Genomic DNA, 26033 nt, shown 5'->3' on the forward strand with positions numbered 1-26033 from the left:
CCACGGCGGCTGCTGCTGCTAGGAATGATTATGTTTTCTTCTTCTTCTCCTCCCATAGCTGGCGCTCTCTCCATTCCCGGTCATCTGTATAGTAACCAATGAGAATTTCAGGAATGTGCAATGTTTTCAGAACCGGACCGGACCGGCCGGTTCGACCGGTCCGACCGCGAACCGGCCATGCCACCGGTCCGGTCTAGTATCAAACCCGGAAGGTAATGGAAAACCGCTATGAACCGGTCGAACCATACGAACCGTTAAAACCCGCATAAACCGCGAACCGGCGGTTCTCAGATTTTCCCTCAATTTCAAAATAATAGGAAGAGTGGAGGCGGCTACAGAGATTCGAACACAGGTCTCCCAGACCAGAATAAGGCACGCAAACCACTGAACCACAGCCGAAGGACAAGCTATTGTTGCGTGAAATTTTACTTAACTAAAAACTAAAATCAAATAAAATAAAAAAAACCCTAGCATTAAGTGCAGACGGCACAGGCACATTTCATTTCAATTTCAATTCCTCCATTTCTCCCTTTCGCCGATTTCGGCTCCTCCAGTTCTCAACTTCTCATCTTGATTTTTTTTTTAAATTTTTTCTTCATAATCCTTTCACATCCAAATATTCAAGACAAGATCATCACGCTATTTTCTGTGGACCAAACTCCAGAGCTTTTCCATCTTGGTAAGTTTAATTTTTGCCTTTTATTGTTTTTCATAGAACATGTATGTTGGATTATTTCTGTGATGCCGATTGTTTCTTCTTACTATTCTTATATTGATCAATTGTTTCATCAAATTATTCATAGTTTGCGGGTGTAAATTTTTTGTTGCTACAAATTGTTGATAGCAACCAAGAATTTAGCCCTTACCCCTACTTGATTGGGTTGATTCTAAAATTAAAATTATTATAATTTGAGGATAAAAATAGAGATTTATTAATAATTTGGGATTAATATTTCATATTAATTAACGAATAATTTTCTTGAAAATACAGAGATATGTCTGACTTTGAAATAATCATGACATTTTTTACCTATTGCCACGTATCCAGAGACATGTTATTCAAGAAGAAACATTTCAGTTTTTGTAAGAGCTGCATTTGTTTATGACTTATAAATGATAGCATTTTTTACAATTGATTTCCTTCTTCGGTTGAATATAGAAAAATTCACTACTTTTAGGAGTCATTTTCTTCGAATCAGTGTTCTTTAACGAATTAGTAGAAATCATTTTAATTGTCAAACCCAAGAAAAATTGCCTATGGTAACTTGTTTGAGCAATTTACGTATTTGCTAACTTTTCTGTTTCCTTTATCTATTGTTTGTTCAAATTACCTAGACAATAACAATATAACACACGCTGTATATAAATTGACTAGGTACATAATTGTCTCACTATTAGTATATATCCTTCTTGTTATTTCTTTGTTTCTTAGGAAAACAAAAAGTAAGATTCCTGTGTTTGATCAATTGTTTCATCAAATTATTCATAGTTTGCGGGTGTAAATTTTTTGTTGCTACAAATTGTTGATAGCAACCAAGAATTTAGCCCTTACCCCTACTTGATTGGGTTGATTCTAAAATTAAAATTATTATAATTTGAGGATAAAAATAGAGATTTATTAATAATTTGGGATTAATATTTCATATTAATTAACGAATAATTTTCTTGAAAATACAGAGATATGTCTGACTTTGAAATAATCATGACATTTTTTACCTATTGCCACGTATCCAGAGACATGTTATTCAAGAAGAAACATTTCAGTTTTTGTAAGAGCTGCATTTGTTTATGACTTATAAATGATAGCATTTTTTACAATTGATTTCCTTCTTCGGTTGAATATAGAAAAATTCACTACTTTTAGGAGTCATTTTCTTCGAATCAGTGTTCTTTAACGAATTAGTAGAAATCATTTTAATTGTCAAACCCAAGAAAAATTGCCTATGGTAACTTGTTTGAGCAATTTACGTATTTGCTAACTTTTCTGTTTCCTTTATCTATTGTTTGTTCAAATTACCTAGACAATAACAATATAACACACGCTGTATATAAATTGACTAGGTACATAATTGTCTCACTATTAGTATATATCCTTCTTGTTATTTCTTTGTTTCTTAGGAAAACAAAAAGTAAGATTCCTGTGTTTAAATTAACTAGTTTTGTGCTACTAAGAACCATTAATAGCCATGAGTTTTGTGCTACTAAGAACCATTAAAATCCCTCTACTGTGATAACTATATCTTTTTTTTTTTTTTGTAAATGAAAAAATTAAATGCTAACAGTTGAGCTATTCATGTGACTAATTGATCTTCTTATATTACTGAAAATTTGTTAATTTTATTTTCTTATTAGTACACTATATTTTACAAATGAACTAATTATGTGTTTGAATTAACTATGTGAAGGATAATGGATACCGGTACTGGTACGGGTAGTAATTCACAATCTTCGACTGCTGGAGCTGTCAATAGTGAACAATCAGCTAGTCAAAATCATAGACAAAAGTCTGATATAGCATGGAAATATTGTTCAGTAGGTGTGAATAGTCAAGGAAAAAGAACTTTGACATGTGGGTATTGTTTTAAAGTAATTGCTGGTGGTGGCATTCATCGAATGAAACAACATTTGGCAGGAGAACAAGGCAGCATTGTTCCATGTTCAAAGGTTGACCCGGCAGTTAGACATGCTATTTTAGCATCTATGAAGGAGAAGGAGCAGAAATCTAAAGAAAAAAAAGGTGATTTTGGGGTGGAAAATCCATTCGGCCACACTACTCATTCATTTGATGGCGATGAAGTTTTGGAGATTCCTTCTTCTTTAGCAAATAAGATGGGTTCATCTAGTAAAGGAAAGAGAAAGGTCACTGCATCAACAGGTATTCCTGCTTTTTTTAAAGGTGGATGTGATACTTCTCAACCAACCATTAAAGCTTGTTTGCAAAGTAAGGAAAAATGGGAAAATACGGACATGGCTATTGCTCTTTGGTTTTATGATGCTTGCATTCCTATAAATGCTGTTAATTCTCCATTTTTTCAAAAAGCTATTGATCAAATAGCATCAATGGGTCATGGTTACAAAAGTCCATCCTATCATTCTTTGAGGGTTAATTTGTTGCGAAATGCCAAGAGAGATGTGAAATTGGTTGTTGATTCTTTTAGAAGTACTTGGACAGAAACTGGTTGCACTATAATGGGTGATGGATGGAAAGACACTAGGCAAAGACCACTGATTAATTTTTTGGTTTATTGTCCTAAGGGTATTTCGTTCATTAAATCTGTGGATGCATCTGATATTGTAACAAGTGCAGCAAATTTGTGCAATTTATTTGCTGAAATTGTTGAGATGGTTGGTTCAAATAATGTGGTGCACTTAGTTACTGATAATGCTAGCAATTATAAAGCTGCTGGGTCTTTGTTAAGTGAAAGATATCCGAACATTTGTTGGTCACCGTGTGCTGCACACTGCATCAATTTGATTTTGAAAGACATTGGTGAAATGAATGATGTAAAAGCTATAGTGTCTCTTGCTTCAACGGTGACTGTTTTTATTTACAATCATAAGTTCACTTTGAATTGGTTAAGAAAGACTACAGGGTGGAAAGAAATTATTCGTCCAGGTGAAACTCGATTTGCAACTACCTTTATTGCATTAAAAAGTTTGCATGATCATAAGGATAGTTTGCAATCTTTGGTTACTAGTGGGGATTACAAACAATTTCTGAGAATAGAAAAAGGAAAAGATGTGAAGCAAATCGTTTTGGATGAAAGGTTTTGGAATAACTGTTTGATTATGGTGAGAATAATGGGTCCTATCATTCGTTTATTGCGTATTTGTGACACTGATGAAAGGCCTTCATTGGGTTATGTTTATGAAGGCATGTTTAGAACAATAAATGGCATCAAAAGGCTGTTTAGAAATAAAGAGAGATTGTACAAGCCTTATATTGACATCATCAGTGATAGGTGGGATAGAATGTTGAGAAAAAATCTACATGCTGCCGCTTATTATTTGAATCCTGCTTTTCAATATGAGAGTGCCACATTTTGTACACATCCAGAGGTTATAAATGGCTTGCTTGATTATATTGAAACAAAAGTGGATTGGTGCAACCCTGAAAAATTATCGCAAGAGGTTGGAATGTATCGGGAAAGACAAGGGAGTTTTGGCCGCAAACTTGCTATTCTTACTAGCAAATCTGATCGGCCAGGTTATTTATATTTTTTTTAATGTATAAAAATTGTGATTTTATTCTTTATTTGATCTAATATTTTAATATGATTGTGACAGAAAATTGGTGGAAGTTATATGGTTGTGATGCTCCGAATTTGCAAAAGCTTGCAATTAGAATTTTGAGTCAAACTGCTTCTTCTTCTGGGTGTGAACGTAATTGGAGCGTTTTTGAACGCATTCACACTAAAAAAAGGAATAGGTTGGAGCACCAAAGACTTAATGATCTTGTATATGTGCACTACAATTTGCGTTTGCAACATAGGTATAATTGATTTTTTACTTTATTCTTTACATTTTATTTTATAAAGTAATATTAGATTTGTAACTAATGTATTTTATTGTAGGTTTGATCACCGAAAGAGATCTTATGATCCCATTGATTATGAATCTATTGATAAAACGGAATTTTGGGTCATAGAAGAAGAACAAGATGGCGAGCTTAATTGTGATGAATTGGAGGAAGAACTCGAAGAACTTCCTAAAGATGATTCTCAACTAGTTGAAGGTTGGTTTTAATATTAAAATAAATATATTTTTAACTTGTAATATAAGGTGCTAAAAGTACATTTTTTAATTTGAATTGTATTATAAATATGGATAAATTCTTAATTGTTTATTTATTTATTTATATAGATGATGAAAGTGAAGTTGGGGAACATAATGATATTGATTTGGAAGCATTTCAGCGTAGGCGCCTTTTGGATGATGATGAAGATAATGATTGGTAATATAACATATTAATTAGTAATGTTTAGTAGCAATTGATTCTTTTTGTGTTTGGTTGTATCTTTGTTTTTAGAAATTTTTTGACTTTTTTTTAGTTCCACCAATTAGATTTATATTTTTTGTAATAAACTTTTTAATTTTTCAGGTTAAATTGATGAAATTGTGAAGGAGGTGCTGTTGCCTTGTCATGCCAATGATGGAAATTTGTTATTCAAATTGTTTGCTTTGAATATGAGTTGAACTCTGTTATGGACTTTTTGAGAATTGTGAAAGAATGTCAACATTTATTTTATTTATTTTGGTGTGTTTGTTTGTGATAATTGATGAACATTTGGACTATATCTATTTATGTTTGTAATGAATTTATGAAAACCTGCGATGAATTATGATATTTTAGTTATATTTATCATGCCAGGTTTCATGTATAACTTTTAGAAAATTTATTATTATCTCAACTTAAATTTAATTTTAAGTTATATTGGTAAATGTATTTTAGGGTTTTAAGTTATTAATAATCATATTAGATTGTATATTAGCCGTTAAGTTTCAGAGTAAAGAACTATGAAGAAAAAAAAAAAAAAAAAAAAAAAAAAAAAAAAAACGTTGAACCGTTGAACCGGCCGGTCGGACCGGTCGGACCGGTCGGACCGTGAACCGCCCCTATCTCCGGTTCGCTGGCCGGTCCGAGTTTAAAAACATTGGGAATGTGTGCGATTCTTGCGTAATCTTCACTTTCTTCCTTTCGATTATCTAACAGCTTCCCTCTCAAATGAGAACTCATCTCATACAAAGACAGTCGTTGAAGCTGGCTCAAGTGCTGAATACCCAATGGTAATTCCTCCAGTAATGGAAGTTGTTCCAAATATAGTTTCTGGAGATGAGGCAATGCACCCTCCTCCACTCTCATCCATCTCAACCCTCCCATTCCCTTTAGGTGCATCCTCTTGAGATTTAGGAACCCTCCAGCCGTGAAACACAACCCTTCTCCCTGGTAAGATCCACAGAAATTCATTTCACCCAATCTGGGCAAATGCTGGAGGGAATCAAGTGGATCCTCCTCACCCCTTAACCCACTCCAATTCAAATCTATTCTTACCAAGCCATGAAGACGAGCTACCCATTGTGGCATCTTTTCTAACCGGCCACGCAAAATCAGCATACGAAGAGATTGAAGAAACGAAGAAGAAGAACAAAGAGAAGGATGATTTAAATCGATTATCTCATGATCATCATCTTTACCAATTGAATCAACGCTTAATTCCCGAAGACTGGTGAGATTGGCAAGGGAGGAGCAGAGCTCCTTTCCATCTTCTCTTCTTAACTTTGTAATACCTAATTCTCTTAATTGGGTTAGCTTTCCTATCTCCTTGATTATTGTGGGTCCACTACTTGCATCTATGTTGTCTAACACTTCTAGGGCAAGAAGCCCTCCCATATTAGTTGGAGCTTTAAATCCGTGAGATCCATAATCATCATCTGAAGGATCAACTAGTTGATATACTCTGAGAAACCGAAGCTTTTGCAACTTTAGGATTTCCATGGGTAATTCCCTAACTCTGGTGTTACCCAAATCCAGAAACTCCAAATGTTGAAGCTTCCCAATGGCTTTCGGGACTCTCTCCACTCTTGTACAGGATAGGTCCAGATGCTTGAGATGAAACAAGTTGAAAATCTCATTTGGTATTTCCTCCTCTGCCTCGTGACCACCCAAATCCAAAACCTTTAACAACTTGCTACTCCCTAAAACTTCAGATAACAACATTTTGGATAGTAGCAGGTTCGTGTATCCAACTGTAACGAACGACCGAAGGTGGTCAAAGCAGTCATTGTGTCTTTGTTGGTGGTGCTGGGTGTTGTTACTGCTACTACTACGGAGTACTAGACGGCGTACCTTCTCAGGCGGCCACGTCGTTGGTTGTCCAGTAGTAACTGTCATCATATTTTGTTCCCTTGACTTGAGAAGAATAAATTCTCTCACTAAATCATGGATTTGACAAGTGTCGGGCGTTCCTTCATAAAACACCTTAGTCACTTGAATTAGGCTTCTATTAACGAGTTCACTGAGATAACCCCTGGCTACATCTTCAATACTCATTCCTTCTCTCCCTTCTACAAACCTTTCACCAATCCATAAGTTAACAAGTCTTAGGCATCCTATTTCATAATCCTCTGGATAAATGCTTAAATACAACAAGCATGTCTTTAGATGCCAGGGCAAATCATTATAACTAAGAAAAAGTATCTCTTTAATTCTGTCCAGCCGACCAGAGCCTTCTAATTCACCCCCAAGACTGCGTCGAACAACCTCCCATTCCTCTGTTCTGTCTACATCTTTCAAAGCCAAAAGGCCACTGATTGCAACGATTGCAAGGGGCAAACCCTCACATTTATCCAATATACCTTTGGCAACATCCATCAAATGGCCAGGGCAATTACCATCTTTAAAGATCTTGTTGCAAAACAGGGTCCACGAATCCTCAATAGATAGTGGCTCCATTCTATAGACAAAACCCCGAGATTCAATGCAAGAGGCAGAGGCTACATCAGCAATTCGAGTTGTTAGCATGACACGGTTGCCCCCGTGGCTACTCTCTGGCAGTGCAAATTTGATGGTATTCCAAAATTCCACGTCCCATACATCATCAAAAACAATTGCATACCTTCCAGCTTGTTGAAGAAAATCTTTGACAAATTCTTTCAGCTCGGTGGTAGTCATGGACTCGATCGATTGTGGGACTGGTTTCTTCCCTTCCTTGTGCAACTGCCGAATCAAGTCTTTCAGGACATCCTGAAAGTCATATGTTTGAGAGACAGTTACCCAAGCACGAACTGGGAAGTGCCTTCTAACGTCAAGATCGTCATGGACTTTTTTCACTAGGGTAGTTTTGCCAAGTCCTCCCATACCAACCACTGAAACAACTTTCAGTTGGTAATCATCCCCTTCGAGAAGCTGAGAAATAAGACGTTTCTTGGGCTGGTCAATACCAACTAATTTAGCTTCTTCCACAAGCAGTGCGTCATCTCTGATATAGCGCCATGTTGTGTTGTTCACAGCAGAAAGTGAGTGGGACGCTTGGGCAGAGAGACCATATTCGGATTGATATCTTTGATGACCTTCAGAAATACTTTTGATTCTTGACTTGATGCTTTGTATTTCACTAGCAACTCGATGATGAGCTCTCAAATTCTTGATGGAGCTGAAAATTCTCCGAACAGAGCCGTAGAATCCTGTTGCGGGATGCCGAGCAAAGCGAGCTACAAATTCATCAAGAATGTCTTCAGTGTCATAAGCAGCCTCTCGCACTTGCTTGATCCATTCTTGGAGCCTGGGATCATCTTCTTCTTTTGCTTCTGCCACTCTCAGGAAAGATGTCATGTGCCCCAACTCATCCCTGATGAATTGGAATTCTTGCCGAAGCCCTCCCAATAGTCGTCCCTCCTCGCGCAGAAAAGTTGAGAGTTGATCCAGCACAAAAGAGGGAACCGCTTCTGCCATTTTCAGTCCTTTTTTCTAACTTAAGAATGTTGGGGAAGGCGGCTTCTGGTTTATAGGACAGTCCAGTTGTAGTATCTTGAAAGGAAGAAAGAAGAGTAGGTTATAGATTCATAAGCTGATGTTCTTCGGTGCAGTATTTATCAAAAAGAAAAACCGCGTCAAACAGAAAAAGAAAGAACGAACCAATTAGAAGAAACTAAAGCAAGAAACATGATTGTGAAAGACGAAGCTGCCTTACCTGCCACAATATAAAATCATGGAAGCTATTAAGAAGACCGTGTGTGCACATGTCTTCAGGACCTTCTTTCAACTGTGGGTCCTTTGGTGGGATAAAGATAAAGGAGCATCTTTCAACTGTGGGTTCTTTACGAGGGGAAGGACATTATTGATCTCATTGACCAAGAATTCAAGAAATAAAACCTTCCTCTATGGAACTAATTTCTGCTGACCAATTAGTATTTGTAATAGCAAAGAATCCTTTGGGGCAAACCAATCCAATACGCTGTCTGACCAAAATGTGAACTATATTATTGGTTTAAGAGGTCTATGAACAGCATGCCAATTTAACAAAAAAAAAAAAAAGAAAAAGAATTGCAGAAAATGGTATGGAGTACATTAAAAAGAATCAATTTTCTTTACAATTAAGGATTACAAATTTGTTGGCTTATTTCTCAATCATGACGTGGCTTATTTCTATGCCCTTCATTTTGGCAATTAATTCAATGGCTCATTTATATCATTTTTGCAGCTATCTTTTTTAACTGCATAGGGAGAATTTAAGTTTCTTTTTTAACTCAATCAACTACCAATTAATATCATAAAGACACATTCAAACTTAAGATTTACGCAAAAAAAAAAAGAGTTATTGGTGTCCCACTTCCTAAATGTGATGAATACGTGGATTCCTTAAAATTGTCATCGATCAGAGTCTTATTAATTAATATTTGGGTACATAAAGGAATACTGTAAACAAAAAAAATTATTAACATGAATTAAATTGTGAAACCATTTTAGTCATTAAAAGAGACTTTGTGATTACGATAATCTATTGAAATATCCAAAATTGATCATGCATTTTCAAATAAATAATCTGTTTTGTTTCTTGATTTTACTAGATTTATGATTTTTTTTACTTTAAGTTCTGCTCCTTCTCTTATTTTAGATTTCCAGTCGCCGTATTTATACTACTATCTACTTCCTTGAACGCAAGTTCATATGGTTAAATAGCAGGGGGTTAGTTTCCATTGTTGTTAAATGTTTTATTTGGATAAGTCATCCCTAAATAAGAAACTCTCTTCCAAATCAAAACTTTTTTTTTCGAATGGAAAAATAGTTTTCATGAGCAATAACTTTTTGTTTAGGGTTAAAAAGTTCTTTGACAACAGTTTGCACGCATGAAAGATGAAATTTAGACTGGATGATTACTGATAAACCCATGTCTATTATTCAGGAAGACTATATGATTACAAAAAGATCTAAAGTCTGGCATTCACGTGTGTTGCACATTGCAATTACTCCCTCCCTTTTTTTATAACTGACGTTTAAGGTTTTGCACACCAATTAAGAAAAGTTTTTCATTGTTTAAATCTATACACTACTTTCCTTTTGTACCCTCATTAATTGTCCAATTCACCCATGTTTTCTCTCACTAGAATACTAAATGGTTGTTACAAAAGAGAAGCAATAATTACTAGGAGTAGTAATTAAGAACCCTGTATTGGAGAAGAGAGATAAAAGGGTAAAATTGTGAAAAAAATAATTAATGCTGCATGGGAATAGTAAAATGACAGATAAAAGTACTTAAGAGCAAATTTCTTAAACGTCAGTTATAAAAAAGGGAGGGAGTATTTATTTTGGTGATATTCGTGCCAAACATATTCCTAATGTATCGGATGTTGCTGCAGTATGTTTAGATGTCAAAACAGAGGTGTGGAAAGTTAAGGGAAAAGACATTGAAGCATTTGTGGCCACAAACGGCAGGGGAAGTGTGTTGGCTGGGCACGTGGAAAGGGCTTTTGTGACTTGTAACCGGAAGAGCTATTGGGCGTTGAAGGGGACTCCATGTGCGCACGTGAAATGTGGAGGGGGCGAAATTAAGCAACTGGCAAAGTGAGGGTTTGTACGCGAAAGTACGGGAGGGAAAGAAGGCGCGAAGCTTACTGGATAAGCTAACAAGAGCAGGCGTATTAGAAAGGAAGAAGCGCCAAAACCGGAGCAGGAGGAATAGCAGAAGATAGGGATTTGTTATGGAGCTGGCGGCCGAAATAGATGCTTCGGATATGCAGTGGGATAGCGAAGGAGAAAGCGAAAATGTAGTATCGCTGATGCATGAGAGTGGAACACCTTCGAATTATAAAAGTTGCAGCAGTGAAAGGAAGGGCATTCGTCGGACGGCGGAAACAATGGTAAGCCACTCAACTCATTCCGTGAAGAATATGGTGGATTGGCTCTCGGATGAGCAGCGGCAGGCTGTCAGAGACTTTGGATTCGGTCCAATTTTGAATGTGAAGGGAGTAGAGGTTGACGAAGAGATGTTGAACTGGCTGGTGGATAACTTTGATGTAGATCGGAGGACACTGAACGTTCATGGGTACTGTCTACAGGTGACAGCCGAGGATGTGGAATGTGTACTTGGCTTGAGCAGCCGTGGGAAAGATATTGAAAGCGAAAAGCGAAGGCAAGAGATGGATACAGAGTTGGAAAGAGAATTGAATATCAGAATAAATAGCGGTGAAATTGTAGTGGAGGAATTGAGGCACAGTATATGTAGTTTGCATAACGAAGGCTTAGAATTCAAAGTGAAGTTCGTACTGTTTGTTGTTGGTAGGTTGTTAGCACCAAGTTTGGATGACACAGTGAGCCGGGATCTGGTGGCTGTAGTGGCTACAGAGGAGAATATGGAAAATTTGAACTGGTCGAAATTCATATTAGACAATTTGGTGAAGAGCATCCGTGATAGAGACGGCAACGGAATAGCGGGATGTGCACTTTTCTTGATGGTATAAGAAATACGCACCATTTTGTATTAGAGAAAGGAATTGCTGGAATAATGAAATTATAGTTTGATATAAAGGACCTGTAAATGATGGTAGGCGTGTTTGTCCATGCAGATTTACTATCTGGAACGATTCTATATCGAGGGTGAGGACGAGTTTCGCAAGTTCCAGCCGAGAGGGCCGAGGCTAAGGTTTTGGGGAAGGTACGAGATTAATGAAAGCGTGCGAATATTGAGGAGGAATCACATATTTGAGGGGGAACAGGTAATGTAAAATCCTTTCGTGTGAATTGTTGTTGAAATTGCAAGCTGCATTTTGTGACGTTACTAGTAGTACAAAACTGAAGGCTTGTAGTGACAGGGCAATGTGCAGTTTTACAATAACATAAGCTGTAGAGAAGACATCGATAGAAGACTGATTGAAATTGAATGTGGTAATAAAGATGTGAAGGATAGTATTGGTAGAATGGAAGCAATGATTGAATGTCGTTTCGAAAGGCTGAGGAGCATGTATGAAAGTGGAAGGGTGTGCAAAACAAACCGGGCACTTGGTGTGGAGGGTGGGCAGAAGGACGATTGGCGTGGTAATGTTAAAAGAGGGAGTGAGTTACATAAGATTAGTCCTACAACGCCAGATGTTAGGTCCAAAAGCAGGAGTGAAAATGATAGAGTAACTACGAATAGTACTGAAATGGGTGAAAAGAGTGCATCAAAAATTACAAAGTGGAGGAGTAGAAAGAGACTAAGGATGGACAATACGGAGAAGCCTGTGTGGGAAGACAAACAAAACAGAAGGCAAGGTAAAAGAATAAAGGTATGCATCGGTTTGTGGCAAGGTATTTCGTAGCATTAGAAAAGTAAAGTATAAATTGTAGTTTTATGTACAGATGGATAGCAGTGGGATGAACGAGCGTCAAACGAAGATGGTTGCTTTATTGGCAAAGGTGAGTATTCCAACGTTCCAGAATTAATAAAGTATGGGAAAATATAGACAATGAAAGATGAAATATTTTTGTGGTAGCAGGAAACGAGGCTGGCATCTATCGGCGAAAAATTGAGTGAGGGACGAGCAAAAATACTGAAGTTCTTGTTTGACACTCAGCTGTCGCAAGGGTATGTACTGGATTTGTTAAATCAACAGTTCTATTTTGTTTTATCCTTTATTTGAAATTGCAATGGCAAAAGGGACAGAAAAGTATTTGCAATTATAAGGTTGACTAAATATGTAGTATGATTATCCCCATAGGGGAGAGGGCATAGCAACGAAAATGTTGGAAGCAGTTAAAATTGGTTTACAAGTGAGCATAGAACTTACATTTTGTGTGCTGTCAATCATGCCTGCTTATATAAAAAGCAAGGGTAGGTAACTTAGGTGAACATATAGAAAAAAAGGTGAGTATTCAAGAAGTTTGAGAATGGAACTACAATGATAACTCAATGACCCTTATGGTGAGTACATAACCGCCTTAGGCTAACTCAATGACCCTAAGGACTGATTGAGTCATTGAAACCGTGATTGCTGGCTGTATTAGTGAGGAAGAGCGAACCAACTCTGGCCGTTTTAACTCTCATCATTGAAAATGATGATATCAAGTTTGTAGATTATGAAACCGTAATACAAATAGGGAAAAGATTAATGTACCCTGTTGTAATGACAGGGAAGTACTGGTGTCAATTAAGGGGCAGACAGCAAGCCGGGATGCAATGGGGTCCTTGCTTCCTGAAAAACCCATGGCATGCGATGTGAGTAAATCGAGGGATTGAAATTGGGTGGTGTTATGTGGACTGTTTCATGGAGGACGAAGTGATGTGACTTGAGTTTGGTGCAGATAATAAATTGCTATTGTGCGATGAAAACAGCAAGGCAGCAAAGGCGTGCTGTAGATCAGTCTATTCGATGGTGGTTCATGCCAACTTGGTTTCAGGTACAAGTGTTCGGCCAAAGTTGGGGGGTGTGAGTACGTACATTCATATTAAAATGTCATATTTTACTGTCGTGTTGTAGCAAGAGATTTTGGAGTTCAACAAATCAGCAGACGAGCTCTACTGTACATATCTACAGGAATGTAAAGTAGGAGGTAATATAAAAAAGTGTGAGAAGGTACGAGAAGCTGCCCTGTTATGTAGCATAATGGAATAGATACAGATTCCCATGACGATGACCAACTAACCGCCGTTATGCTTCAGATATTCGTGCCAATGTGGCACAATGAGCATTGGTATATGTGTGTGGTGGACATGGCAAGCGAAGAAGTATTAATTTATGATTCAATGAGAGGACACGAGGAAACGGAAATTAATAGGCGCAGCTCCGTGGAGACAATGGTAAACTAAGTTGGTTTGTCAAACATTTCATGAACACGACCATCACCTTTACAATTGGTGGCAGTATACTTAAAATCGCATATGTTTTTGTTGTATGGCCCTAAGATTGAAAGGTTGGAAGCAGCGCTGACTTATGGTTTGGAGGGGCAGTATTCGTCATGCCTTTGGCTGTACAAAATAAAAGCTGCAGCCACATGTCCACAGCAACGGAATGCGTAAGTTGCACGTGCATAGGTTTGGAAGTTTTTGACATGGTTCAGCAACGGTTGTGTCTAAATTTGCGGTTATGGTTTGTAATGCAGGTGGGATTGTGGGTTATTCATGCTGAAGTACATGGATATGTTATCAAGTGGAATTGGAAGCTGGAAATGGAATGAGGTAAGCAAAAAGGAATGGCGCCCTGTGGTGTAACAGTTGTGTTTGCTTGCTTTGGTTGCGAACGATGGAGATAGTAACAAATTTATCGGTGCAGTACAATTCGGAGCAGGAGCGGCGCAAAGTAGCACTGTCTTTGGTTCTGGATGATGCCAACGTTGTCCGTCATCAAATTATGCGGAAAGCGAACATGCACACCCGGTTGGAGATGAATAAAGTTGAGGTTGGATGAAGGTGGCAAGATAGAGAGACAAAGTAGCGGCATTTTGTGGAAAGGGGCATGTAATAGGGGTTGTCATACTCGGATGCACGTCGTCGTAGCCCAAAATGTAGAAGACGGAGACAGTGCAAAAGCTGGCATAGTAAGGCAAGCGGTTGGTGTGTATGTATGAGTTTCATTAGAGGAAGGGAAAGCAAAGTTCAACCGAGCAAACTCGCCGGCGGTGGTGTGGGGAGACCCTGCAATGGGGATAACGAGTACCACAATGTTCATGTGGTGGAGAGTTAAGAGAAGATTCGTGGTTGGTTATGACAACCGCACAGTGATCCATTGTATGCACTCATTAGAAAGAAATGGAAAAAGATTGAAATATTTGATTTGTGGTAATTAATAATTAACGCGTTTAAATATATGTTTCGCGAGAGTTTATGAATTAGGTGTGTTGACGTATCCGAAACAATTTGTCTTAAAACGGAGTTTAAACCTGCAATAGGTTAGTTTCTTGCTTTGCATTCTATGCTAACGGGTAAACGGAAGTCAAGTATAATATCGATCCGATTTATCGAACAAATAAATTAGGCCATACATAGCTGGTGTTTTATTGCAAACCGTGTTGAATTAAAGTTTATCCGATAAGTAAAATTGTAAGTATGGGATATTGGTACTCTGTTGTCATAGCGGAGGAAATTGTTTAAAGAGCTTATTGGAAAAGGGGTTTAATTTACATTTAGCCGATAAATGAATTTTTTTTTTACGGAAAATGGTAACCTAGTACGGAGAAAGCCATAAAGAGCTGCTCTTTTACAAAGAGCTGATCTTTATTCAACAACGGCTTTAACTATATTTCATCCGGTAAATACATTTGTGTTTAAGGCACCTGGATACTACTCTGTCAGTGTAACAGGGTCGCAAGCCATAAAGAGCTGATCGACAGTTTTCAACAACGGGTTTAACAGCAATTTCGTCCGATAAATACATTTGTATTTGATGCACGTCGGGGACTGTGTCAGTTTAACGGAAGAAAGCCTTAAAGAGCTATTCTTTAATCAACAACGGGTCTATTTTTTTGCTTTTCGATAAATGAATTTGTAGCTGAGGAACTTGGGTAATTAGGTGACTGTATGAAGGAAGAAAGGCATAAAGAGGTTGACTTTTATAACACAACGCCTTTAATAAATTCGGAAATTTCCTAAATTTCCCACTATATCCTAAAATAAATTTCTAAATGCACTGCAAAGCTTTCTCGGTGGCGCTGTCACTGTGTCATGTACTTTCTCAAATTCGAGCAAGTCGAGGAATCACAAAACTGGGCTTTGTTCCGTTCGTCACCCATAATTCACCAATAACTAAAATTTTAACGTTCTTCACCTATAATTCACCCGTAATTCTCTTGTTCCGTTCTGTCACCCATAACTAATATTTTATATAATTAAAATTATATAATTTATTAATATTATATACACATATACATTATACGGGATAATTTCACAAACCTCCCCTGAATTAGCGTATGGAAAAATGGGAAACTGGATAATTTATGAACGAAAGCCATAAAGAGCTGGTGTTTTATCAGACAACTGATTTATTTTTATTCGATAAATAAATTCTTTTATGGAAAAGGGTACTCTGTTCTTATAATGGACAAAAGCCATAAAGAGCTGGGTTTTTATTGGAAAACGAGTTTTAATATATTTTATCCGATAAATAAATCTATTAATGGAAAAAGGGGTGCTTTGTTCTTATAATGGAGGAAGGTCATAAAGAGCTGGTCTTTTATGGGAAAGTGATACATTACGAAAGTGACCGGGATTGTTGTGTTATGAAATTATCCCAAAATATTTAGAATTAGTTTATTTATTTATTTAAATAATTATAATATTTATTTATATAATACATTATGTAATTGTACTAATATTTTTTATAATTATAGAGAATATTATATATTAAGTAGTATAATTTTTAGTATATTTATAATAACAAATATAAGTATAATTATATAATATATTATTACCACATACACATATATATTATAAATATATGCACATATAATATACATTTATAAGTATATATGTGGAATGTCAATGAGCTGAAGGTTAACATTTTGAGTAAAATTGGGCAAATAGGTCAAGATGCAAGAAAAAAATAGCAACTTATTATTTGGAAACGCAACTTATTATTATTCACCTTGTAGGAATGCATATGCAATCGTTTTAGAAATTTGTCTTGCTCAAATATTCTATTTATTGGAACAAGAAAACTAATCTTTGGACTTTGATTTAAAAATTGAAAGGGCAAATATGTAAAGTTGCATTCTCATAAAATTCTGTCTTTCCACATCTCTCCAACTCATACAGACTTCGTGTTGGTTAACAGATTCCATTGCTGGACTTTATTTTGGTACAGACGCAAAGCAAGGAGCCTAGCTCAATTAATGTGAACCATTGCTCCCTGACCAACTGTTAGTATTGCACGTATCCGAGAGGTTAAGCAGACGGACAGATTTAGTGTGTGACATTTAGATCCTTAATGTTTAGACGAGAAGTTGCCAACAAACAATTACAATACTAACAGGCTAAAGTTACTACATGCCAACGTTTGTAGCAGGAGTATATGGCTGACGCATCCTGCATTTGACAGCAATTACAGCCATTATCTGATAATTTTTGCTCATCCAAATGCAATAACCTGCAGACAATAGGGTGATTTCCAACTGCCGGCAGTGTTAGAATTTGCATAAAAAAAACTCAGCTTGTATCCTTTGCAAACAAAAACAGAAGTAGGGGAAGAAAGTAGTACCAACATATATGAATTAGACAGGCCCAGTGTCTCACTAAAGCACAACAGTTTTGCTTGTGTGTCCCATCAGAAGAGAGGTTCTCTCCTTCCAATGGTTTGGAGAAGCCTCCGTACAGTGAACGGTCCATAAACTGATCTTCCTCATGCTTTCAAATTTTCCTTTTTTTCTTGCTCTGTGCATATGATCAGACGCAATTTTAGCTATCATAACGAGGTGTTGAACTATTGTGAACATATTCCTGAACATGAATGCAATGGATACCTCCGGAGAATATCTGTTTGGGGCTTCCCGTTTGCGCGTCACTTGCTTTGTTGTGTTATGCAGTCCAAGCTTGCTGACAACATTAACATAAAAGTGCCAATCCACACTGCCTTCTGTTACAGGTGATTGTCCAAAACGGTTTCGCTTAATGAAATCTCGTACATTATCAGCACTGGCCAATTTCTTCAGGTGTCGTACAAAATCTCCTTCAGGATCTGCAAATATGTTTTGTGTCAGGCTAGCTGAACAGGCTGTGCTTACCGTAGCAAAAGCCACATTTCAAAGCATCGCGAACCGCGTTTTACCCAAATAATTGTCTTCTACAGTGTAAGATGTATAAGAGGTGGGGAAGATTGCATTGTACGGCTGAAGAATGAGTAATATGGAAACAGTTAGCCCTTATACACATATTTGTGCATACCGGAACATATACATCATAACGATCAGTGGGTATGGTGCACTTACAGAATTAAGGAATGATTTATACGGAGAATCATCGACTAATATCGTGTTAGAGCTGTTGTACGACTTGTATTCTCCCCACACATGTTTTAGGTCCTTAAACATGACCGTTTTGCTTGGATTTTCCCTAAGGCTGGTTTGTGTCATAGTGCACCGCGACTGATCCTGCACAATATTGATTGTTCCCGACTTTCCTTTATCAGAAGTCTTGCACACGGACTGACTACACACAATCGAAGTAATTTGTGAATTACATCTCACCCAAACAAATAACAGTCTCTGCTCCAAACGTTCATTCATTTTTTTGGATAGACTGTCCAACACTGGTTGAATATTGTGGCTGCAGAAAACACAAATGTCTTCAATTCGAATGATAACACAAAAACTTGTATTGAAGTTCCAGTTAATGAAGTAATTCAAATATAGGTTCGCGGATACCTTAGCTTCGATGACCAAACAGCCACCTCAAAATATGACAGACACACCTTCAAAAATTCAAAGCAATGTGGCCTGAAGTTGAACTCCCGATTTCTGGTCGAATGGCGAAATGCACTGCCCAGAACCACTCCATTCAAATCAACAATAAGAAGCTTCTTCTTTGAATCATTGGCGGACGCAAGTTCTGGCGGGCTTTTTGTTACCCTTGTACCTTCGACTGGGGAAAAAATGAAGGCATACAATTTTTCAGCACATGGATTTTGCATGTGAGATCCAATTTGAATGTCATAATGCGAAATCAAACAAGAGGAATTGGAAAGTGTAAAGCAAAGATCTGGGGTCGAGAATTTATTACAATGTCGTGAGCAGAAGTCAATTAATAATGGAATAGCGGGAGTAGAAAAGCAATTTGTGAATGCGATGGTCACGGGGAGATGCATCGGAACAGAGGTACGTACACTTTTTATGGTTTCCTTTATACAAGATTAATTTCGTACCAATAATTTGCAAATGCCCTAAAGAATTTAAAATTTAATATTGCCTTCATATGCAACGAACCAATTACAGTAAAGGCGAGACATAATGTACCGTTCCCTGTTTCCTGATGCCCCACATCGTTGGTAGCATCATTTTGCAAATCTCCTCTGGTTACAGCCTCATGTGCCTGTTTATTTTCTATCAGGAACGCAGCATAAGCGAACGGGTCCGCAAGTTTCCCCAAAGCGATCTCCCAGGCAATAAATTTTCTAGCAATGACAGCATCAAGCTGTACATACATTCAGAAATGATGTCAGACGCAATAAAGTGAGCTTGCCACAAGGGGTTGTATACTTGTGCACTTACAAATTGTGGCCGACACCCCTTTGCCCAACATTGCGCAAACTTCAAGGTGAAAACCCCGCAACTCGCCGCGTCTGTCTGTTTTAGTTTGTGTTTTACAAGAATAAATGTCCAGGGTTGATTTTGGTGGAAAATTTCCATCAAAATCCATTCCTAAGAAGGAAATAAATACAGCAGGTATCGAATGTTAGAAATATGTTACCTTCTTCGGAAATGAAGCTAAGGTACGATTTCGATGTTTACTCACCACAGATTGCATCAAACCTTGGTAGAAGCTTTTGTAATTGTCCATAGAATCAACAATGTACACTTCTTTGTCCTTGACATGTGCAATCATGAGCAACCAATGATTTGAATAAATGATTGGGAAAAAAATCTGCAATCGCATACAACGAGCAATGTCGAATGTGTTAAAAGCTAAGGCATATTAGGCTGAATCCAATTCCACTAACATGCAGCTGCTACTCATATTGTATAAGAATGTTAAGGCGAGAATGATAGGTAATGTTTACCTTTTCAGGATTTGTCATGGAGTCGTCATTGCTTTGATCAACGAATGGCTTTTTGGTTGCGGGAGATATGCATGGATAGTCTAACACACATTTCAGCTACAACGAAGTGATTGAGAAGCAAGTATTAGTTCCACATTTTGCAAGGCACAACAGCACATACAATAATTTAACATTACGTACCCAAAACATAGGATTGAAGAAAACAAATTGCTTATATTGTTTCTGGAGTAAGTGAAGGTACTGGGTCACAACCTTCACAGAATGGAACAAATTCAAACATTGAATAAGAGTGGAAATACAAAGCCAGATCAGTGAACAAGGTAGGCCTGTGCAATCGCATAAAAACTTACTTTGTCACTGAGACATGTCTCCTGAAGCATCACTTGCTCCAGTTCTTCTCTAGTAATATCAAAGAGATGCTGCCTATCTAGTGTACTGGCACAGCTGTGAACAATGATTGACATGATTACAATAAAGAGATGAAAGCGAGACCATTGTTAGCCATTGACAGTACCGATAGTTTAACATACATCTGCGGGACGAGTTGTCTGACATGAAAGCATACGGCTTCTTTCAATTCATCAGGTGGTACGCCGGAAGTTTGTGGTAGACACTGGACAATAAATTAAGGTATTAGCATATATAAAGGGGATTACAGGAAAGCGCAGGAGCATGTCTTACATCTCGTAGAAATGGCAATGTCTCAAATCCGCAGTCCTTCACTTTGATGGCACCAACCCCTTGTAAAATTTGTTTCACTTTATCCACAACCTAGTCATACAAATATTGGGTTATCCTCCTGGGTTGCCATCGAGAAGAAGAAACAAGGAGTAAAATAACAATGTCACATACAGTTGCCCCTTTTCTGGTCTGTTCATATAGTATGACAACTTCTTCAAGGTGTGCTTTTTCCCCCACAACCGGCCGCACCTCGACCCCAGCACACTTCCCCTGCTTATCCATCTCTTTTATTTCTACAAGTTTTCTATTCGCGTCCCCATTCTGACCAATGACAGCATCAGAGGTATAGGATTTCTTCCACATCCAACCACCATCTTCACCTTTGACTGCCAGTCTTTTGATGTACGATACTCCCATTTTGTGGCCGTAAAATCCTTTGTCAACATGGTCAGCCAAGAATGGCACATCAAAGCGCCTAAACAGCCTGGTCAGCAACATACCAAAAGGGAGATGTGTTCTCTTATTCTCCCTGCTCTTAATCTTCCTAATCCTGTTGAGCATAGTTGCAATGATCAAATTGCCTATGTTTACAGGTTGTTTGTGTAACATATGCCACAGTATAACTCTTTCTAATGCACTAACGGAAGTGATACTTCCGGCTTTAGGTACAATGCTATGCGTTATTATCAGATGTAACAGCCGTGGGACCACTTTCATATACGGCGCATAAAACTTATTCTTTTTGCCCAAGTTCATAACTCTGTAACCATTTAGCCGAATCTCTCCAAGAAATTCTAGGTCATTGTACCCCTTCACAGCAACCTTATCTACATTCTTTGCGCTAATCCGTCTATAGTCAACAGTGTATCCACTGTCAACCAACCCAAACTCTGAACACAAAACCTCAGCAGACAATTCCATGTGTACATTCCTAACCACTGAACGCAGAACAGACTTCTGCTTATTTGCCCTACAGTTAGCATAGAATTCCCTAACCATTGCATCATAGCACTTGTCATTATTTCCCAGCAAATTTAACAAATTTTGGGCATTAAGATATTCCGTGATATCGATACACTCACCAGCGAGAGCTTGTACGTCGACCCACATGCCTGCATACACTGGAAGACTCATACAGGCCTCCATTTTACTGCCTATGCTTGCTTCGGGCTGCGGTTCAATTGTTGAGTACGTTGAGCAACAGAGGAACCGAACGCGAAAAATCCGATTTATTTGGACCTTGCCGCCTGAACTGCTCCAAATTTCAGAAGGGGGGGAGGGGGGAAAGTTTAAACCGAAGCTTTTCAAGTGTGTTTACACAACAACGGAGCTTTTAATGGGCTAAACAGGAGAAAGTATGAGAAGTTCAGCAAAGACGAGCTTTTTGTGGGATAATTGATCAGGCGGGGACGGGCGTGGAGGGGAGGCAAACCCGATTTGGTCAAATCAAGATAAACCCGATTCGGTATTCCAGCGTCTATTCCGAAGCGGGTTATGCGGAAGGCAAATTACAAGGGGTTATATTACAATCTATTCATAATAACAAATGTAATTATGTATTTATATAATTTATTAATATTATATACACATATATTATAAGGGATACTTTCACAAACCTCCCCTGAATTAGCTTATGGAAAAATCAGAAACATTATCTTTATGGACGATAGCCAAAAAGAGCTCGTGTTTTATTCAGGAACTTGTTTATTTTCATTTAATCCCATAAATAAATTTGTTTACGTAAATCGACTTTATTGTAAAGGAAAGCCATATAAAGGTCCGTCTTTTATTGTAAATCGAGTTTATTTTTTACATTTTTTCCGATAAATAAATTTAGTTATGTCCGAGAGTGTACTCTGTTGTTATAATGGAGGAAAGCCATAAAGAGTTCAGAAACATCAACGTAAATCGATTAAATTTTTATTTCATCGGAGTGAACAATTTATTTATGGAAAAATGGGTACTCCGTTGTTATAATGGAGGAAAGGCATAAAGAGCTGGTCAATTAATGTAAATCGATTTTATTTTATTTTTACCCGATACAAAATTTTATTTATCTAAAAATGGGTACTCTGTTCTTATAATGGAGGAAAGCCATAAAGAGCTGGTCAATTATTGTAAATCGTTTTTTTTTTTTTACCCGATGTTTGGATTTTATTTATGGAAAAATGGGTACTCTGTTCTTATAATGGAGGAAAGAAATAAAGAGCTGGTCAATTGACGTAAATCGCTTAGAATTTTTTTTTAAACCCAACAAAAAATTTTTTTTACGAAAAACTGGGTACTCTGTTCTTATAATGAAGTATAATGAAGTAGAGCCATAAAGAGCTGGTCAATTAACGTAAATGGATTTTTTTTTTTTACCCGATAAAAAACTTTATTTATGGCAAAATGGATACTCTGTTCTTATAATGGAGGAAAGCCATAAAGAGCTGGTCAATTGACGTAAAGTGATACTTTACAGAACAGAACATATTGAAGATAAGCTATTTAGCTTTTCATACCAGTAATATTAACAGAGTAAGAAGTAGCGGTCAATTTACTGAAAAAACATAATTAATTTGTACACCATGGTGACAAATTTGTGCATCAAAAGGAGTTGTCAACATTCAATCTTATACACTAACGATAAGGTAGGGCAGCACAAATTGCTCCAATTTCTTCATCGCAAGCGCAGGCTTCACATGTACTCTCCTCCTCCACGTCATCGGCATCCATAGGCCATGAAGATGTTTTCCTCTCGTGTGTCATGGCACAACAAATGGGCGTTGGCTTTAGAAACAAAGGGTTCTTGACCCATATCATCCTCAGCAGCGCTCGCAAATTGTGACGAGGATGAAATTGTTTGGCATAAAGAATTCTGGATTTCTTCAACCCGCTCAGCAGTCGCATACCTTTGCGCTTTAACTCGTCCCCACCAAGAAAGATGTAAATTATTCCCAACGCATATGCCGCATCCGCATGGCCTGAAATGGCAGCTTCTTCCAGGCATTCCAATGCTGAGTCCTCATGCTTGTCCGTAAAATAATCAACCTAAACAGTGCAAGGTTGATATTACACTCTTCCGTAAAAGTCATCGGGGAAATAGTAACGAAAAAATCAAAAAAAGTGCTTCGTGAACATCCAAGGCGGCGGGACAATAATTATTTACTGGGGCAGAAAGCTGCAGTAACCTGTTGTATATATACGTTTTGGGGTAAAGTGTGCAGACCAAAATCATCATCAAGTTCAAATGATATAGATGACCTCAGCTTAGTCTAGAAAATTTCGAGCAAACGGGACTTCGGCCCAATGCTTACCACTCCTTTTCGATACAAGGCTTCTGGATTTTTGCTTTCTCTACACTTCTTCAAGAACCTCGACACTTGGTCGTTTTTTGACCACGGCACGATTTCAAACTTATCCATTGACACCCGGTGGTAAATGTTGTCTGCTTCCGAAACTTCGTAAAACAACTTACAGCTGCAAAATAAGAGAAATGATCCATTAAACGCAAACGATTGTAACATGTCATATATTTTAAACGCCTCTTCCTGTTTCTATCACCAATACCAGAACGAACCATAGTTTTGCCCGGAAAAGATCAGTGGATGAACAAGATGCGACACGTGCAAGCACCTCGGATAGCACCTCGGTCGGAAGGGACAGGATGCAGGTTGTTGAACGCCCTTTTTGTTCGTTGGCCATGTCCGGTTAATTTCTTTTACTGGCCACAGTCGAGTGAATCCGTCGAACGCCCAAGAATGGAGTAAACTTCAAACAACACCTACTTCCTAATCAAATCCAATAATGATTGATAAGGTGTAATATATAGCCCTGTTTGTGGGAGACCGAGTAACCGTAGCGATAAACGAACAGAAATTTGGAAAGGCACAACTTCTCCTGCAAACGACGCAACATTCTGTCGTCAAAAAACAGTCATCCGAAACAATTTTACAAACCGACCAACGTATTATTCCAATACGGTTATTTCATACGCACCGTAACAAAACACCGGTAGCAAGGGACCATGAACAGTCACGATGTACACCTACATCGTAAATTGGTCGACGTTCATCGCAGAGCAAAGGAGCTTCCACAGTGATAAACAGGGAGCCTTAGTTCGTAGCTGTAATGGGTCGGCAACCAGAGCTGGTATGGGAAATGGTCGCTATCACAGATTTGGCAGAGAGGTCCGGCGGGTGAAATGGCAACCGAAAGGGCAAAAGGTGATGTTGAATGCATATACTCCCGCAAGCCTGACTCCTCGTATGCTGCCACGGATGTATTTGTGGAGTCTGTCACCCATTAATTGAGAAGAGGCATAAAGAGCCGGTGTTTATTCGCCAAGTGGGTTAAAAGTAATAAAGAGCTGGTGTTTATCCTTTGTAAGCCTTTTCTCTATTATAATATGATTATGTATTTTTTTTGTTATAAACTAAAATTCATGAAATACTATAATTCAATTCAATTATGAGAGAAAATGAGTACAGGATTGTACCTATAATGGATTGTAACTTCTATACATACTATAGCAATATTTCATGAATTAATCCTCTTGGGAATACGTAGGGACCTCTACTCACAAATTGTTGTTTCATAACATTTTTTATTTTATGTAACTTTCACATATTTGATTTATGTTACACAGAAAACAGACGTCGGGTTTCCTTTTGCCCGCTATTAAACCCATTTTCCCTATAAAGAGCTGGTATGTTGCCAGCAAAAAAGCGGAGACAAATCGTACTACAAAACATGCCAGTTTCCCATTCAGCGCTGGTATAGTATGCGTTGTATGTTCAATGTTTCCTAATAAAAACCATACTAGTTCTGTCTTGGCCAGTATTTGCTGCTATAAAGAGGTAGTATGTTGCCCATAAAAAGTTGGTACAAAACATACTAGTTTTCCTTTGGCCGCTATGTAACCAAAATTTGGATATAAAGACCTGGTATGTTTCCCATAAAAAGCCGGTATTTTACACATAAAAAACCAATAAAGAGCCATAAAGAGCTGGTATGTTAAATACATAAATTTAACTTTCACAAATTGGCGCCAAATTACTTCTTCTATTGCCGCCTACGAGTAATAATTTTTTAATCACCTTCAGTAGATATTAAATTTTGCAAAATTCTAGTTAAATGTAATTACCAACCGCCAGATACTTTTGGCAATTACTTAGCGTAAGTAAAATTTAAAAGGTGATATACTAATATTTTTACGAAAGGAAAAGTAATAGGTTTTGTATTTAACATGATTTAAATACGTGAAAGTAAAAAAAAAAAAGGTGATTGCCCAGTAATATATCCGTTTTGTATAGGTTTCCACTATTACGAGTTTCTTCCATTTAATTAGTCTAATTAGTCACTTATTTTATGGTAAATAGGTAACCTACAAGGTGACTTTAAATTTGTGAAAATCGGCAATTTTCCTGCCACATCCGGACCTCTACAATTTTTTTGTATTGTACTTATAACCCCTCAACTTCAGTAATCATTCCAATAATTTATTTTTCTTTCAATCTTCTACCAATACAAGGACCAAACGGGGCATACAAAATATATAAAAATACCTTCTCACAGATGAAAATAATATTGTAATCAGATTTGGACTGCATTGTTACAAAAAACTTAAAATTAAGGGAGGTCAGTGAAATCTTGACAAGCTCAGGGGTTGCCAGTGAAAGTGTCAGAAACCT

The 26033-nt window shown here is 37.6% G+C and overlaps 3 protein-coding genes across 3 annotated transcripts; 1 reads left to right on the forward strand and 2 right to left on the reverse strand.

The window, feature by feature from the left end:
* Positions 1-503: 503 nt before the first annotated feature.
* LOC113740698 (uncharacterized) lies at positions 504-5347 on the forward strand. The gene is made up of 6 exons (XM_072047561.1): positions 504-679; positions 2406-2875; positions 4288-4492; positions 4575-4735; positions 4864-4954; positions 5102-5347. The coding sequence occupies exons 2-6, from the start codon at positions 2410-2412 to the stop codon at positions 5109-5111; spliced, it is 933 nt and encodes a 310-aa protein (XP_071903662.1). The 5' UTR covers positions 504-679; positions 2406-2409; the 3' UTR covers positions 5112-5347.
* Positions 5348-5738: 391 nt separating this feature from the next.
* LOC113740700 (disease resistance protein RPM1-like) lies at positions 5739-8452 on the reverse strand. Its single transcript, XM_072046441.1, has 2 exons — positions 6031-8452; positions 5739-5944 (listed from the first exon to the last, which is right to left on the reverse strand). The coding sequence occupies exons 1-2, from the start codon at positions 8450-8452 to the stop codon at positions 5739-5741; spliced, it is 2628 nt and encodes an 875-aa protein (XP_071902542.1).
* A 14528-nt stretch (positions 8453-22980) lies between these two features.
* Positions 22981-24045, reverse strand: LOC113740701 (putative F-box protein At1g67623). Its single transcript, XM_027268233.2, has 3 exons — positions 23921-24045; positions 23658-23820; positions 22981-23391 (listed from the first exon to the last, which is right to left on the reverse strand). The coding sequence occupies exons 1-3, from the start codon at positions 24043-24045 to the stop codon at positions 22981-22983; spliced, it is 699 nt and encodes a 232-aa protein (XP_027124034.2).
* Positions 24046-26033: the final 1988 nt, after the last annotated feature.

Source organism: Coffea arabica, chromosome 4e (assembly GCF_036785885.1).
Source record: "Coffea arabica cultivar ET-39 chromosome 4e, Coffea Arabica ET-39 HiFi, whole genome shotgun sequence".
Lineage (NCBI taxonomy): Eukaryota > Viridiplantae > Streptophyta > Magnoliopsida > Gentianales > Rubiaceae > Coffea > Coffea arabica.